Consider the following 17,500-nt stretch of genomic DNA (forward strand, 5'->3'; position numbering starts at 1 on the left):
GAAGGAGGAGATTATGGAGGAGAGTGTGATGGTGTGAGTGTGGGGGGGAGGTGAAGAAGGAGATTATGGAGGAGAGTGTGATGGTGTGAGTGTGGGGGGGAAGGAGGAGATTATGGAGGAGAGTGTGATGGTGTGAGTGTGGGGGGGAAGGAGGAGATTATGGAGGAGAGTGTGATGGTGTGAGTGTGGGGGGGAAGAAGGAGATTATGGAGGAGAGTGTGATGGTGTGAGTGTGGGGGGGGAAGGAGGAGATTATGGAGGAGAGTGTGATGGTGTGAGTGTGGGGGAGGAAGAAGGAGATTATGGAGGAGAGTGTGATGGTGTGAGTGTGGGGGAGGAAGAAGGAGATTATGGAGGAGAGTGTGATGGTGTGAGTGTGGGGAGGAAGAAGGAGATTATGGAGGAGAGTGTGATGGTGTGAGTGTGGGGGAGGAAGAAGGAGATTATGGAGGAGAGTGTGATGGTGTGAGTGTGGGGGAGGAAGAAGGAGATTATGGAGGAGAGTGTGATGGTGTGAGTGTGGGGGAGGAAGAAGGAGATTATGGAGGAGAGTGTGATGGTGTGAGTGTGGGGGGGGAAGAAGGAGATTATGGAGGAGAGTGTGATGGTGTGAGTGTGGGGGGGAAGAAGGAGATTATGGAGGAGAGTGTGATGGTGTGAGTGTGGGGGGGAAGAAGGAGATTATGGAGGAGAGTGTGATGGTGTGAGTGTGGGGGGGGAAGAAGGAGATTATGGAGGAGAGTGTGATGGTGTGAGTGTGGGGGGGGGAAGAAGGAGATTATGGAGGAGAGTGTGATGGTGTGAGTGTGGGGGGGGGGAAGAAGGAGATTATGGAGGAGAGTGTGATGGTGTGAGTGTGGGGGGGGGAAGAAGGAGATTATGGAGGAGAGTGTGATGGTGTGAGTTTTGGGGGGGAAGAAGGAGATTATGGAGGAGAGTGTGATGGTGTGAGTGTGGGGGGGAAGAAGGAGATGATGGAGGAGAGTGTGATGGTGTGAGTGTGGGGGGGGGGGAAGAAGGAGATTATGGAGGAGAGTGTGATGGTGTGAGTGTGGGGGGGGGAAGAAGGAGATTATGGAGGAGAGTGTGATGGTGTGAGTTTGGGGGGGAAGGAGGAGATTATGGAGGAGAGTGTGATGGTGTGAGTGTGGGGGGGGGAAGAAGGAGATTATGGAGGAGAGTGTGATGGTGTGAGTGTGGGGGGGGAAGGAGGAGATTATGGAGGAGAGTGTGATGGTGTGAGTGTGGGGGAGGAAGAAGGAGATTATGGAGGAGAGTGTGATGGTGTGAGTGTGGGGGGGGAAGAAGGAGATTATGGAGGAGAGTGTGATGGTGTGAGTGTGGGGGGGAAGAAGGAGATTATGGAGGAGAGTGTGATGGTGTGAGTGTGGGGAGGGGGAAGGAGGAGATTATGGAGGAGAGTGTGATGGTGTGAGTGTGGGGGGGAAGAAGGAGATTATGGAGGAGAGTGTGATGGTGTGAGTGTGGGGGAGGAAGAAGGAGATTATGGAGGAGAGTGTGATGGTGTGAGTGTGGGGAGGAAGAAGGAGATTATGGGGGAGATGTTGTAGGATGTGGAGTGATGTCATTGACTGGTATGGGGAGCTGTTCAATTTCTAACAAGCAGCAGATTACTGGGAATAAACTCGCTCTAAATCTACTGGGAATCATCACCTGGTATAATATTTATTTTGTAATAATTGTTTTCAGCATTTTTGGTTTGAGTTAAAACTTTAAATGTAAAATCCTCAATCCTGCCTGACGACTGTCAGTGACATCATCCCCGTGACATCACCCTCCACCAATCTCAGTGACAACATCCCTATGACATCACCCCCTCACCAACGTAGTGACATCATCCCCGTGACATCACCTCTCACCAATCAGTGACATCACCCCTCACCAGTCACAGTGACATCATCCCCGTGACATCACCCCTCACCAATCATAGTGACATCATCGCCGTGACATCACCTCTCACCAATCAGTGACATCACCCCTCACCAGTCACAGTGACATCATCCCCGTGACATCACCCCTCACCAATCAGTGACATCATCCCCATGGGTTTGGAATGAATGACGTACCCGTTAAAGGGCACACATTTGTTCTTTCTGTCTGTAATTTTTAACGAGACATATTCCCAATCACAGCCTGACAGACGGCGCTCACACATGGGACACAGAGGTGGTTGCTGGAAGGGGCACAGGGTGGGGTTCAGGAGGGCATCTAAAAGAAGTGAAGGTAATAAAAGGAGGATTGAAAGTTCGAGCATGGAGGCTGCTGCATTTGTGAGATCCCAGCAGCTTCTCCTTGGGACTAAAGTCTCCTGACAGCTGCTGCAGAGTCTAATCTCCTTTTAAACTGACAGCTCCAATCTAGCAGCTCCTCAGGGAGAACCTTTATCTCTCACCATCCTCTCACCATGTCAGGCTGCAGTGATTGGGCTTAAGGACACTGACCTCATTGTTGTCACGATGAGGACACGTGCCAATGATGCATCGATATGATGTGACCGAACTCCGCTTGTAGCACCGTGTTCACACCGCTGCTGAAACCCTCATCCATGCCTGTGTTACCTCCAGACTCGACGATTCCAACACACTCCTGTCTGGCCTCCCACATTCCACTCTCCATAAACTTCAGCTCATCCAAAAACTCTGCTGCCCGTGTCCTAACTCGCACCGAGTCCCGTTCACCCATCACCCCCTGTGCTCGCTGCCCCGTGTCCTAACTCGCACCCAGCCCCGTTCACCCATCACCCCCGGTGCTCACTGCCCCGTGTCCTAACTCACACCCAGTCCCGTTCACCCATCACCCCCTGTGCTCACTGCCCCGTGTCCGAACTCACACCGAGTCCCGTTCACCCATCACCCCCTGTGCTCACTGCCCCGTGTCCTAACTCACACCCAGTCCCGTTCACCCATCACCCCCTGTGCTCGCTGCCCCGTGTCCTAACTCACACCCAGTCCCGTTCACCCATCACCCCCTGTGCTCACTGCCCCGTGTCCTAACACACCCAGTCCCGTTCACCCATCACCCCCTGTGCTCACTGCCCCGTGTCCTAACACACCCAGTCCCGTTCACCCATCACCCCCTGTGCTCACTGCCCCGTGTCCTAACTCGCACCCAGTCCCGTTCACCCATCACCCCCTGTGCTCACTGCCCCGTGTCCTAACTCACACCCAGTCCCGTTCACCCATCACCCCCTGTGCTCACTGCCCCGTGTCCTAACTCGCACCCAGTCCCGTTCACCCATCGCCCCCTGTGCTCACTGCCCCGTGTCCTAACTCGCACCCAGTCCCGTTCACCCATCACCCCCTGTGCTCACTGCCCCGTGTCCTAACTCACACCGAGTCCCGTTCACCCATCGCCCCCTGTGCTCACTGCCCCGTGTCCTAACTCACACCCAGTCCCGTTCACCCATCACCCCCTGTGCTCACTGCCCCGTGTCCTAACTCGCACCCAGTCCCGTTCACCCATCACCCCCTGTGCTCACTGCCCCGTGTCCTAACTCACACCGAGTCCCGTTCACCCATCACCCCCTGTGCTCACTGCCCCGTGTCCTAACTCACACCCAGTCCCGTTCACCCATCGCCCCCTGTGCTCACTGCCCCGTGTCCTAACTCACACCCAGTCCCGTTCACCCATCACCCCCTGTGCTCACTGCCCCGTGTCCTAACTCACACCCAGTCCCGTTCACCCATCGCCCCCTGTGCTCACTGCCCCGTGTCCTAACTCACACCCAGTCCCGTTCACCCATCACCCCCTGTGCTCACTGCCCCGTGTCCTAACTCGCACCGAGTCCCGTTCACCCATCACCCCCTGTGCTCACTGCCCGCGTCCTAACTCACACCCAGTCCCGTTCACCCGTCACCCCTGTGCTCGCTGCCCCGTGTCCTAATTCACCCCGAGTCCCGTTCACCCATCACCCCCTGTGCTCACTGCCCGTGTCCTAACTCACACCCAGTCCCGTTCACCCATCACCCCCTGTGCTCACTGCCCCGTGTCCTAACTTGCACCCAGTCCCGTTCACCCATCACCCCCTGTTCTCACTGCCCCGTGTCCTAACTCGCACCCAGTCCCGTTCACCCATCACCCCCTGTGCTCACTGCCCCGTGTCCTAACTCGCACCGAGTCCCGTTCACCCATCACCCCCTGTGCTCACTGCCCCGTGTCCTAACTCGTACCGAGTCCCGTTCACCCATCACCCCCTGTGCTCACTGACCCGTGTCCTAACTCGCACCGAGTCCCGTTCACCCATCACCCCCTGTGCTCACTGCCCCGTGTCCTAACTCGCACCCAGTCCCGTTCACCCATCACCCCCCGTGCTCACTGCCCCGTGTCCCGTTCACCCATCATCCCCTGTGCTCACTGCCCCGTGTCCTAACTCGCACCGAGTCCCGTTCACCCATCACCCCCTGTGCTCACTGCCCCGTGTCCTAACTCGCACCCAGTCCCGTTCACCCATCACCCCCCGTGCTCACTGCCCCGTGTCCCGTTCACCCATCACCCCCTGTGCTCACTGCCCCGTGTCCTAACTCACACCCAGTCCCGTTCACCCATCACCCCCTGTGCTCACTGCCCCGTGTCCTAACTCGCACCAAGTCCCGTTCACCCATCACCCCCTGTGCTCACTGCCCCGTGTCCTAACTCGCACCAAGTCCCGTTCAACCATCACCCCCTGTGCTCTCTGCCCCGTGTCCTAACTCACCGAGTCCCGTTCAACCATCACCCCGTGCTCACTGACCCGTGTCCTAACTAGCACCAAGTCCCGTTCAACCATCACCCCCTGTGCTCACTGCCCCGTGTCCTAACTCACACCCAGTCCCGTTCACCCATCACCCCTGTGCTCACTGACCCGTGTCCTAACTCACACCCAGTCCCGTTCACCCATCACCCCTGTGCTCACTGACCCGTGTCCCAACTCGCACCAAGTCCCGTTCAACCATCACCCCCTGTGCTCACTGCCCCGTGTCCTAACTCGCACCAAGTCCCGTTCACCCATCACCCCCTGTGCTCACTGCCCCGTGTCCTAACTCGCCACAAATCCCGTTCACCCATCACCCCCTGTGCTTACTGCCCCGTGTCCTAACCCACACCCAGTCCCGTTCAACCATCACCCCTGTGCTCACTGACCCGTGTCCTAACTCACACCCAGTCCCGTTCACCCATCACCCCCTGTGCTCACTGCCCCGTGTCCTAACTCACACCGAGTCCCGTTCAACCATCACCCCCTGTGCTCACTGCCCCATGTCCTAACTCACACCCAGTCCCGTTCACCCATCACCCCCTGTGCTCACTGCCCCGTGTCCTAACTCACACCCAGTCCCGTTCACCCATCACCCCCTGTGCTCACTGCCCCGTGTCCTAACTCACACCCAGTCCCGTTCACCCATCACACCTGTGCTCACTGACCCGTGTCCTAACTCGCACCAAGTCCCGTTCAACCATCACCCCTGTGCTCACTGACCCGTGTCCTAACGCTCACCAAGTCCCGTTCAACCATCACCCCTGTGCTCACTGCCCCGTGTCCTAACTCACACCCAGTCCCGTTCACCCATCACCCCCTGTGCTCACTGCCCCGTGTCCTAACTCACACCCAGTCCCGTTCACCCATCACCCCCTGTGCTCACTGCCCCGTGTCCTAACTCACACCCAGTCCCGTTCACCCATCACCCCATGTGCTCACTGCCCCGTGTCCTAACTCACACCCAGTCCCGTTCACCCATCACCCCCTGTGCTCACTGCTCCGTGTCCTAACTCACACCCAGTCCCGTTCACCCGCCACCCCTGTGCTCGCTGCCCCGTGTCCTAACTCACACCCAGTCCCGTTCACCCATCAGCCCCTGCGCTCACTGCCCCGTGTCCTAACTCGCACCCAGTCCCGTTCACCCATCACCCCCTGTGCTCACTGCCCCGTGTCCTAACTCACACCCAGTCCCGTTAACCCATCACCCCCTGTGTTCACTGCCCCGTGTCCTAACTCACACCGAGTCCCATTCAACCATCACCCCTGTGCTCGCTGCCCATGTCCTAACTCGCACCAAGTCCCGTTCAACCATCACCCCTGTGCTCACTGCCCCGTGTCCTAACTCACACCCAGTCCCGTTCACCCATCACCCCGTGCTCGCTGCCCCGTGTCCTAACTCACACCCAGTCCTGTTCACCCATCACCCCGTGCTCACTGCCCCGTGTCCTAACTCACACCCAGTCCCGTACACCCAGTCCCGTTCACCCATCACCCACTGTGCTCACTGCCCCGTGTCCTAACTCACACCCAGTCCCGTTCACCCATCGCCCCGTGCTCACTGCCCCGTGTCCTAACTCGCACCCAGTCCCGTTCACCCATCACCCCCTGTGCTCACTGCCCCGTGTCCTAACTCACACCCAGTCCCGTTCACCCATCACCCCGTGCTCACTGCCCCGTGTCCTAACTCGCACCAAGTCCCGTTCACCCATCACCCCCTGTGCTCACTGCCCCGTGTCCTAACTCACACCCAGTCCCGTTCACCCATCACCCCCTGTGCTCACTGCCCCGTGTCCTAACTCACACCAAGCCCCATTCAACCATCACCCCTGTGCTCGCTGCCCCGTGTCCTAACTCACACCCAGTCCCGTTCACCCATCACCCCCTGTGCTCACTGCCCCGTGTCCTAACTCACACCCAGTCCCGTTCACCCATCACCCCCTGTGCTCACTGCCCCGTGTCCTAACTCACACCAAGCCTCGTTCAACCATCACCCCTGTGCTCGCTGCCCCGTGTCCTAACTCGCACTGAGTCCCGTTCACCCATCACCCCCTGTGCTCACTGCCCCGTGTCCTAACTCGCACCAAGTCCCGTTCACCCATCACCCCTGTGCTCACTGACCTACATTGGCTCCCGGTTAAGCAGCGCCTGAATTTCAAAATTCTTATCCTTGTTTTCAAATCCCTCCATGGCCTCGCCCCTCCCTATCTCTGTACCCTCCTCCAGCCCCACAACCCCCCGAGATCTCTGCGCTCCTCCAATTCTGGCCTCTTGAGCATCCCTGATTATAATCGCTCCACCATTGGCGGCCGTGCCTTCAGCTGCCTGGGCCCCAAGCTCTGGAATTCCCTCCCTAAACCTCTCCGCCTCTCTCTCCTCCTTTAAGACGCTCCTTAAAACCGACCTCTTTGACCCAGCTTTTGGTCGCCTGTCCTAATATCTCATTATGTGGCTCGGTGTCAAATTTTTGTCTGATTTACACTCCTGTGAAGCACCATGGGACATTTTACTACAGTAAAGGTGCTATATAATTGCAAGTTGTTGTTGTTGTAAAACCCTTGGCTTCCCTCTTTTATTTCTATAACGTAATGGGGAGGATCCACTGCAACCCTCAGGTACAGGAAGTACTGTCATGCTAACAAACTAGAGAAGTGTTTGTATGAGCAGATTATATTAGTAGTAACTGTGTTCTCTTTTTCTCTCTCTCTCTCCAACTTTGTCTGCACCTGACCACAGGGCTGAGAATTCAGCACTTTATTCCACGACTCTCCCAGGGAGGTAAAGTAGAATTTTCTTTCTCCCATTTTTATTTTTAAATGTTTCTTTTCCTTTTAGACCTAGTTCGTGTCACCAGCCTGATTTGCCAGTGGGGGTGGTTTGTTGCTCTCCACTCTCCCGAGCCCAATTCCGTGCCCCGACCTCAGTGCTGGACCAGAGCTCCGCGCCCCCAGCTCCGCGCCCCCAGCTGTGAGCTGTGTGCTGATAGCCCGTGTTTCTGCTCTCCCCTCACAGTGTTATGGATGAAGATGGCCAGAGCATGCGACGGCAGAGGCTGGACAATCAGGTAGGGGGCTGGCAGAGTCTGAGAGGGTGGGTTTGTGATCATTGGGATACTTAACACTAAATCACCAGTTCACAAATTCACCAAATGGTTGGTGCAGCACAGAGAACAACAACACCAACATTATTTCTATAGCGCTTCTAACGTAGTAAAACGACCCAAGGCACTTCACAGGAGTGTTATAAGACAAAAAATTGACACCGAGCCACGTAAGATATTAGGACAGGCGACCAAAAGCTTGGTCAGAGTTGTCGGTGTCAAGGAGCGTCTTAAAGGAGGAGAGAGAGGCGGAGAGGTTTAGGGAGGGAATTCCAGAGCTCAGGGCCCAGGCAGCTGAAGGCACGGCCGCCACTGGTGGAGTGATGGAAATCGGGGGATGTGCAAGAGGCCAGAATTTGAGGAGCACTGATATCTCATTGGGGGTGGGGGTTGTGGGGCTGGAGGAGATTACAGAGATGGGGAGGGGCAAAGTCATGGAGGGATTTGAAAACAGAGATCAGAACTTTGAAATCAATGCGTTGTTTAACTGGGAGCCAATGTAGGTCAGCGGGCACAGGGGTGATGGGGGAACACATAGCAGATTGGGGTCAATGTGGGACAGTGTAGAGGGAGCGTTACTCTGTATCTAACCCGTGCTGTACCTGCCCTGGGAGTGTGTGATGGGACAGTGTAGAGGGAGCTTTACTCTGTATCTAACCCGTGCTGTACCTGCCCTGGGAGTGTTTGATGGGACAGTGTAGAGGGAGCTTTACTCTGTATCTAACCCGTGCTGTACCTGCCCTGGGAGTGTTTGATGGGACAGTGTAGAGGGAGCTTTACTCTGTATCTAACCCGTGCTGTACCTGCCCTGGGAGTGTTTGATGGGACAGTGTAGAGGGAGCTTTACTCTGTATCTAACCCGTGCTGTACCTGCCCTGGGAGTGTTTGATGGGACAGTGTAGTTGAGAATAGTGTATCAGCCACTGGAGACACAGAACTATTGTTTGATTGTCCCTTTTCCCAGTGGGATCTCTTGAAACAGAAGCAGAGACGGAAGCGACAGGACATCCTGATGGTTCAGGCAAACCCAGATGCAAAGGTGAAGCCCAGGCAGCTGAGAAAAGCTGATGAGCAGACTTCCCCGTTTGAAACCCACAGCATTAACGTGCTGACAGGTACACAGTATCCAAAACACACCAAACAACTGGGATTGTGTAATGAGGAGGGTCGCCAACACTCCCGGTGTGTCCCAGAGTCTCCCGGACACTGCTGGGAGCAACCCGGGAGAAAAGGACTTGCGCCACCTTCTGATTGTAATGTAGATTTGGAATTGTTTCTCAGACAGGGTACTGGAGGGATGGGCTTTGATGGGAGCGTTGGGGGACTGGAGGGATGGGCTTTGATGGGAGCGTTGGGGGACTGGAGGGATGGGCTTTGATGGGAGAGTTAGGGGACTGGAGGGATGGGCTTTGATGGGAGCGTTGGGGGACTGGTGGGATGGGCTTCGATGGGAGCGTTGGGGGACTGGAGGGATGGGCTTTGATGGGAGAGTTAGGGGACTGGTGGGATGGGCTTTGATGGGAGAGTTAGGGGACTGGTGGGATGGGCTTCGATGGGAGAGTTAGGGGACTGGTGGGATGGGCTTTGATGGGAGAGTTAGGGGACTGGTGGGATGGGCTTCGATGGGAGAGTTAGGGGACTGGCGGGATGGGCTTCGATGGGAGAGTTAGGGGTATTGGAGGGATGGGCTTCGATGGGAGAGTTAGGGGTATTGGAGGGATGGGCTTCGATGGGAGAGTTAGGGGACTGGTGGGATGGGCTTCGATGGGAGAGTTAGGGGACTGGAGGGATGGGCTTTGATGGGAGCGTTAGGGGACTGGAGGGATGGGCTTCGATGGGAGAGTTAGGGGACTGGTGGGATGGGCTTCGATGGGAGAGTTGGGGGACTGGTGGGATGGGCTTCGATGGGAGAGTTAGGGGACTGGAGGGATGGGCTTTGATGGGAGCGTTAGGGGACTGGAGGGATGGGCTTCGATGGGAGAGTTGGGGGACTGGTGGGATGGGCTTCGATGGGAGAGTTGGGGGACTGGTGGGATGGGCTTCGATGGGAGAGTTAGGGGACTGGAGGGATGGGCTTCGATGGGAGAGTTAGGGGACTGGAGGGATGGGCTTCGATGGGAGAGTTAGGGGACTAGAGGGATGGGCTTCGATGGGAGAGTTGGGGTTCTGGAGGGATGGGCTTTGATGGGAGAGTTAGGGACTGGAGGGATGGGCTTCGATGGGAGAGTTGGGGTTCTGGAGGGATGGGCTTCAATGGGAGAATTAGGGAACTAGAGGGACCAATGATCAGAATAGAGATGGAAAATCGGGAACAGTTCATTTAGGTACTGAGTCAGTGCTCATGAAGAGCAAGTTAAGAACAGTGGGAAATATTTAATTCTCACAGCTGGACGCATGTCTGAGACCAGGGCACTGGGTCCATTTAAGGAACAGGGAGATGATGGGGCTGGTATTCAGGGAGGATGAAGTGAAGTAAGATGGAGGGCCTCCTTCACTCAGACCTATGACCTTGTGACCATCACAGGCCTCACTATTGAGCGGCTGAAGTGCTATTAGCAGAGGCAGAGAGAGAGATCGGAGGGGAAGGGGTGGGACGAACAGGGTGGCGGAACACAAACCGAGAGGTGCAAGGCTGCCAGTGAGTCGACCCGGAGACCAAGCCGATGACACGTGCTTTTCTCTAACAATCCCCCTTTTCTCACCCTCGCATCTTCCTCTCAAAGACTTCTCCTGCAAGATCCCTGTGGAAGAGATTTCCAGCACTCAGCTCCATTTCGAGTCACTGGATAATGGGGACAGCTCGCTTGTGGACCGAGATATTCGCGACTCGGCTAAACTCAAGAAGGAACAAGCGTGGAATGTGGGAAAAGGTAGGGACGAGGAGCATGGAGGGATTGAAGCTTCAGATGGAGAGTCAGGGTAGCAATGACTCGGGTGTTTAGGAGCAGAATTGGGAAACACTGGTGGGAGGGGCCGGCAGTGGTACTGAGGACTACGAGTGCCGGGTTACGTAGGATTTCCACTTTGGTGGCAAAAACAGGAAGGCAGATTATTATCTGAACGGCAATAGATTGGGAGAAGGGGAAGTGCAACGAGACCTGGGTGTCCTTGTGCACCAGTCGCTGAAGGTAAGCATGCAGGTGCAGCAGGCGGTTAAGAAGGCAAAAGGTATGTTGGCCTTCGTAGCGAGAGGGTTTGAGTACAGGAACAAGGATGTCTTGCTCCAGTTGTACAGGGCCTTAGTGAGACCACACCTTGAGTATTGTGTGCAGTTTTGGTTGCCTTATCTGAGGAAGGATGTTCTTGCCATGGAGGGAGTGCAGCGAAGATTCACCAGGCTGATACCTGGGATGGCAGGAATGACGTATGAGAAGAGATTGGGTCGATTAGGCTTATATTCGCTAGAGTTTAGAAGAATAAGAGGTCTCATTGAAACTTATAAAATTCTAACGGGACTAGACAGACTAGATGCAGGAAGGATGTTCCTGATGGTCGGGGAGTCCAGAACCAGGGGCCACAGTCTAAAGATAAGGGGTAAGCCATTTAGGACAGAGATGAGGAGGAATTTCTTCACCCAGAGAGTGGTGAACCTGTGGAATTTACTACCACAGAAGGCAGTAGAGGCCAATTCATTAAATATATTCAAGAAGGAGTTGGATATATTTCTTAAGGCTAAAGGGATCAAGGGGTATGGGGAGAAAGCAGGGACCGGGTACTGAATTTGGATGATCAGCCATGATCGCATTGAATGGCGGAGCAGGCTCGAGGGGCCGAATGGCCTTCTCCTGCTCCTATCTTCTATGTTTCTATGATTTGGATAGTTTAAGGGACACTCCCAGCAGGAGAGACTGGGCTAGATTAAGAAATGAGCCTTGTGTCTCTGGGGTCAGGGGTCAGTTTGAGTTGAGGTTGGTCATTGGGTGAAGGTTTGGGGAGGGTACGGAATCAATTCGAGACCCAAAACAGACCTGACACGGCCCAGGACTGGTTGGAAGATTGGAGGGGGTGGGGGTTCGATGCAGGGGACACCTCTCCCAGGGGACTGGACAGTGCAACAGTTGGAACAAACTCAGAGTTCAGTTCCAACCCATCAACGACAATTGGGACTGGACCACTGTGTCTGGTCAGTGTGTTAGATATCGGCCCCGGTTCGCAGAGTCACAGACTTGCTGAGAGGTGGTGAATGTGGATCGTTTTTAACAATCCTGAGCCTGCATTAAAATCAGGCCCACAGACCAAGCTGCCCTCACTGCCTGAGCACAGAGTGAGACGTTAGCCTGGGAGGGGGCCCTGCCCAAACTCTGGAACAATAGCAACACTTCAACAAAGGTAAATGGTGGAAAAATACATTCTGTCCCCACTCCACCACCACTCCCTCCCCCCCCAACCCCAGGCAGCCCCTCCATCCACCCACCTAACTCATCCCCTTACCCAGCCGCTCCCCTCTCGCCCACCTCCCAGAACAATGTTAATGTCGACCCTCCCAATCTCTGTATGTTGTGCCTGTGTTGCTCTTTGCTGATATCACGCTGCCGTTCACAGATGTACTGGAAGTGGCTGTGGAGGAATTGGAGGAGAATGAAACGGAGAACCCGCAAACGCCTTGCGACCTGAGAGAGCACACAGCGGCAAAGACAGAGAGAGGCCAGAGGCAGGAGAAAGGTCCGCTAGCCAGGCAGCGAGTGAAATAAATAGCAAATGTTGATTGGTCTCAGTGTGTTGGAGGATGGGTTCTTTCTGATAAGTTACACAGGTTCACAGTGTAGAATGTGAACGCTCACATTCATTAAGCAGATTTATTATTATAACTAATATCGACAATAACTAAACATGCATTTTACAGCAGCATTGCCACAAAACCTTGAGTTTTAGCCGGGAAATTCAAACCATGTCTAAGCTCAATTGGCCAAAGCTTTGAATTCCAAAAGTTAAAAGTTAATTTTACTACAAGGCAGTCTGATTAACCCTTTCCCTACATGGTGGCTACGGGGCGTGGGTTCAAAGCTCAGCTCTCCCACATGGTCGCTCACTGTCACCTCTCAGTTAATGCAGGGGGGCCCAAACAGTGCTGGGAAATTCACTGATCACACTCACAGTGAGTGACATTCCCAAGAGTGATCACTCGCTCTCTGTCTGTCTCTCTCACTCTGTCTGTCTCACTGTCTCACTCTGTCTGTCTCACTCTGTCTGTCTCACTCTGTCTGTCTCACTCTGTCTGTCTCACTCTGTCTGTCTCACTCTGTCTGTCTCACTCTGTCTGTCTCTCCCCCTCGCTGTCTCTCCCCCTCGCTGTCTCTCCCCCCCTCGCTGCCCCTCCCCCTCGCTGCCCCTCCCCCTCGCTGCCCCTCCCCCTCGCTGCCCCTCCCCCTCGCTGCCCCTCCCCCTCGCTGCCCCTCCCCCTCGCTGCCCCTCCCCCTCGCTGCCCCTCCCCCTCGCTCCCCCTCCCCCTCCCCCTCCCTCCCCCTGTCTCTCTCTCTCACTCTCTGTCTCACTCTCTGTCTCTCGCGCGCTGTCTCTCAAATCAAATTCCAAATTCAAATGCTTTATTGGCATGAAAGTTTACAGGGAACCATATTGCCAAAGCTTACATAACAAAAAGTACAGGTTTCCAACATTCTGTAGGTGTCAAACAATTTTGACCTTCGTTGGGTACAGACAGTATTAATATAAACAGTCGTTGACCCTCGTTGGGTACATTCAGTATTAATTTAAACAGTCGTTTGGTACATTCGGTATTGATTTAAACATTTTTAGAGTATATATGCTATGGGTGTACTCGTTAGTCACTCACTGTTCCTCAGGCTGTGACATGTTACATATTGGGCACCAAGATATGGTCTGTCTCCTTCCCCCAGGACTATTCTTAATTTTGACAGGTCATCCAATTCTTTGAAATCTGGGGTTGTAAGGCTGAGCTTGTCAAAATATATGTTTCTTGTTTTGTTGAATTTTTCGCATTTTAGGAGGAAGTGCACCTCTGTCTCAACCTCGCCGGCCAGACAGTGATCACATATTCTATTTTCTTTAGGTTGCCAGGATTTCTTGTATCTTCCTTTTTCAATTGCCAGTTGGTGGTCGCTTAGTCTGTATCTGGTGAGGGTCTGTCTCTGTTTTGTGTCTCTGATGGTCGAGAGATAGTCTGCCAGTTTATATTCTCTTTTTAGGGCCCGGTAGCATTCTAATCTGCTTTGGCTTTTGGTTATTTTGTTCCAATGTTCCAGGTAGGTTTCTTTGCATTGTTTAATGATTTGGTTCACTCGGATTGGTGTTTGGAGAGCAGTGTTGGTCTGGGACTGGTCAGGGTCCGGCTGGGTAGGAGTACTTAGTTTCAGTAACAACTGACTCAGGGGACTCATTTCTGGGTTCAGCTCTTGGATCTGGAGGGCTTTAAAATGAAGGGTGTCTGGGGAACTAGATTTGAGGTGATTTAGAAAGTTTAGTGCTTGTTTTTGGATGTTTATTATCAGTGGGTATTTGCCTAGTTCGGCTCTACATGCATTTGTTGGTGTTTTCCTTTGGGTGCGAAGAATGCTTCGGCAAAATTCTGCATGTAGGGCTTCTATTGTGTTTTTTTCCCATTTAGTGTAGCTATGGTGATTGAGTGGGCTCCATACTTCACTACCATACAGCGCAATGGGCAGGATTATACTATCAAATATTTTGAGCCAGATTTTGATTGGGATTTGGATGTTGTAGAATTTTCTTTTTATTGCATATAGGGCTCTTCAGGCTTTTTCTTTTAGTGCATTCACTGCTATGCTGAAGCTCCCTGATGCTGTAATGATTAGGCCAAGGTAAGTGTAGCTCATAGTGTGTCCTATGATGGTATCACTGAGAGTAAACTGGTATTTGTTTTCCTGACATCTGGGCCTTTTTTGAAAAATCATGATGTTGGTTTTCTTTAGATTTACTGTCAGGGCCCAATTTTGGCAGTATTTGTCGAGTAGGTCTAAATGTTGCTGTAATCCCTGTTCTGTGGGAGACAGCAGAACCAGGTCGTCCGCATAGAACAGGGATTTCACTTCCCCATCCAGGAGACAGAGACCCGGTGACTCGCTTTGCTCCAGCATGTCTGCTAACTCATTTATGTATATGTTGAACAGGGTCGGACTCAAATTGCAACCCTGCCGGACGCCTCTTCTCTGGGTGAAGAAACCGGTGCATTTGTCTCCAATTTTGACACCGCATTTATTTTTCAGATACATCGATTTAATAAGGTCATAGACTTTGCCCCCTATTCCACACTGAAGAAGTTTGTAATAGAGCCCTTCGTGCCAAATAGAGTCAAAAGCTTTCTTGAAGTCAATGAAACAAGCGAATATTTTCCCATTTTTTGTTTGGTGTATATGTTTTTCAATGAGAGTGTGAAGGGTATAGATATGGTCGGTGGTGCGGTGTTTTGGAAGAAAGCCTATTTGATTTTTTCTAAGGATATTATGTTTGTTAAGAAAATCCAGTAATCTACTATTTAGAATACTGCAGAATAACTTCCCTAGACAACTGTTGACACAGATGCCACGGTAGTTATTTGGGTCTGATTTGTTTCCACTTTTATATATGGGAGAGATGAGTCCTTGGCACCAGATATCGGGAAAACAGCCTGAACGTAATATGATGTTGAATAACTTGAGTACAGCACCCTGCATCTCCATAGTGCTGAGCTTGAGCATCTCATTTTTGATGTTGTCTGGACCACAGGCTTTCTTTAGGTGGAGAGATTTTGTTTTTGTGGCCAGTTCTTTCCAAGTGATTGGGGAGTCCAGAGGGTTTTGGTTGTCTTTAATTGTTGCTTCTAATGTGTGGAGTTTTTCTGTGACATGATGTTGACTTGAGTTTGTTTCGTTTACTGGGATGTCTTTGTAGAGGTTTTCAAAATGTGTTCTCCAGATGTCACCATCTTGGATTGGTAATGCTTGTAATTGTGTTGTACTCAGGTTATTCCACATATCCCAGAATTGATTTTGATTAATGGAGTTTTCAATTTCTTCAAGTCTTTTGTGGGTATAATTTTGTGTTTTGTTCCTAATGGTGTGTTTATATCTTTTGAGGGTCTCATTGTATCTAATACGCAGGTCTGGGTTGTTTGGTTGGCGATGCTTTTGGTTTGATATTTTTCTCAGGTCTTTTCTGGCATTTTTGCATTCGTGATCAAACCATTTCTCATTTTTTTGTCTTTTGTAATGTTTCCTCTTCTGTTTCACAAGGTCGGCTTTTACAGCTGCCTCATGGAAGATCATATTAATATCATCTATGGCCATGTTTACACCATCTCTGGTGATCTCATATAGATTTTCTTTAAATTTTGATATTTTACTTGTGAGATCAGGTGAATTTAGTGCTGTGATGAATTTATCTCCACTGCCTGGGGCCCATCTGTATGTCTGGTTTAGTTTATGGAGCTTACTGGGTTCCTTTTTTGTGTCTGTAGTTTGGGCAGAAAGTTTAAGGTACACATTTATTTGGTTATGGTCTGAGAGGGGGGATTGCTGCCTGACAGTGAATGCGTTGATATCGCAGGGGTCCATGTCAGTGATTGTATAATCCACCACACTAGACCCAAGAGTTGAGGAATATGTGAGTCTCCCTAAGGAGTCCCCTCTGAACCTACCGTTAACTATGTACAGGCCTAAGGCTCGGCAGAGTTGCACTACCTCCCTGCCGCTTTTATTTATTTCACAGTCAAGGTTGTTCCGATTTGTGATGGCTGGTGTGACATATAAAGGGGTCTGGCCAAACACATGGTTGTTGCCCTGTGGGTCTATGAAGTCAGGTTCACATCCGGTCCTTGCATTTAGGTCCCCACATAGTAGCACCTTTCCTTGGGCCTGGAAATGGCTGATTTCCATGTGGAGAGTTTCAAATAACTCCTCTTCAAAATATGGCGATTCTATTGGAGGTATGTAGATCGCACATAAGTAGACATCTTTTTTTAGCTATTCCTATATTTTTATCTAATTTTAGCCATACATGTGATTTCCCCTGTTTTACCGGTGAGATGTGTTTGTCCAATTCTCCTTTATACCACACCAAGATTCCCCCGGGGGTTCTGCCCTTGCGTATCTTAGTGTTCTTTACTGAGGGCACAATGATTTCATGGTACATTGGAGGACAGTGGGTGGGCATGTCCTTTTGACACCATGTTTCTGTTAACACAATTATATCAATGTCTTTTATAGATTTTAGGAATTCAGGGTCTGTACTCTTCAGCCCAAAAGTTGAGGCGCGGAGACCCTGGATATTCCAGCAGCTTATGTGGAAAGAACGCATCTATATAGTTCAAAAAACAAAGCAAAATGGACCTATTTTGTGGGACGGGTGTGAAAACACTAGTTTCTATATATGTACAATGCTAAATGACAATTTAGTATAAATTCCATAAGGCATGCACATACTGCTACCTTCTCTCTCTCTCTCTCTGTCTCTCAATTCAATTCAATTCAATTCAATTCAAATGCTTTATTGGCATGAAAGTTTACAGGGAACCATATTGCCAAAGCTTACATAACAAAAAGTACAGTTTTCCAACATTCTGTAGGTGTCAAACAATTTTGACCTTCGTTGGGTACATACAATATTAGTTTAAACAGTATTAATTTTAAAGTCGTTGAACATCGTTGGGTACATTCAGTATTAATTTTAAACAGTCCTCA

General features: G+C 51.8%; 1 protein-coding gene across 1 annotated transcript in view; it reads left to right on the forward strand.

The window, feature by feature from the left end:
* The first annotated feature begins 7,465 nt into the window (after positions 1-7,465).
* The window catches only part of LOC147099688 (uncharacterized), a 28,308-nt gene continuing 18,273 nt past the window's right edge, over positions 7,466-17,500 (forward strand). Inside the window, exons 1-5 of the mRNA XM_085969060.1 lie at positions 7,466-7,528; positions 7,763-7,814; positions 8,815-8,965; positions 10,574-10,720; positions 12,393-12,512. Of these exons, the coding sequence (XP_085825186.1) occupies positions 7,767-7,814; positions 8,815-8,965; positions 10,574-10,720; positions 12,393-12,512 (466 nt within the window). The 5' untranslated portion in view covers positions 7,466-7,528; positions 7,763-7,766. The remainder of the gene's footprint in view (positions 7,529-7,762; positions 7,815-8,814; positions 8,966-10,573; positions 10,721-12,392; positions 12,513-17,500) is intronic.

This window comes from Somniosus microcephalus, chromosome 28, assembly GCF_052327205.1.
Source record: "Somniosus microcephalus isolate GS21.2 chromosome 28, FLI_Smic_1.0, whole genome shotgun sequence".
NCBI lineage: Eukaryota > Metazoa > Chordata > Chondrichthyes > Squaliformes > Somniosidae > Somniosus > Somniosus microcephalus.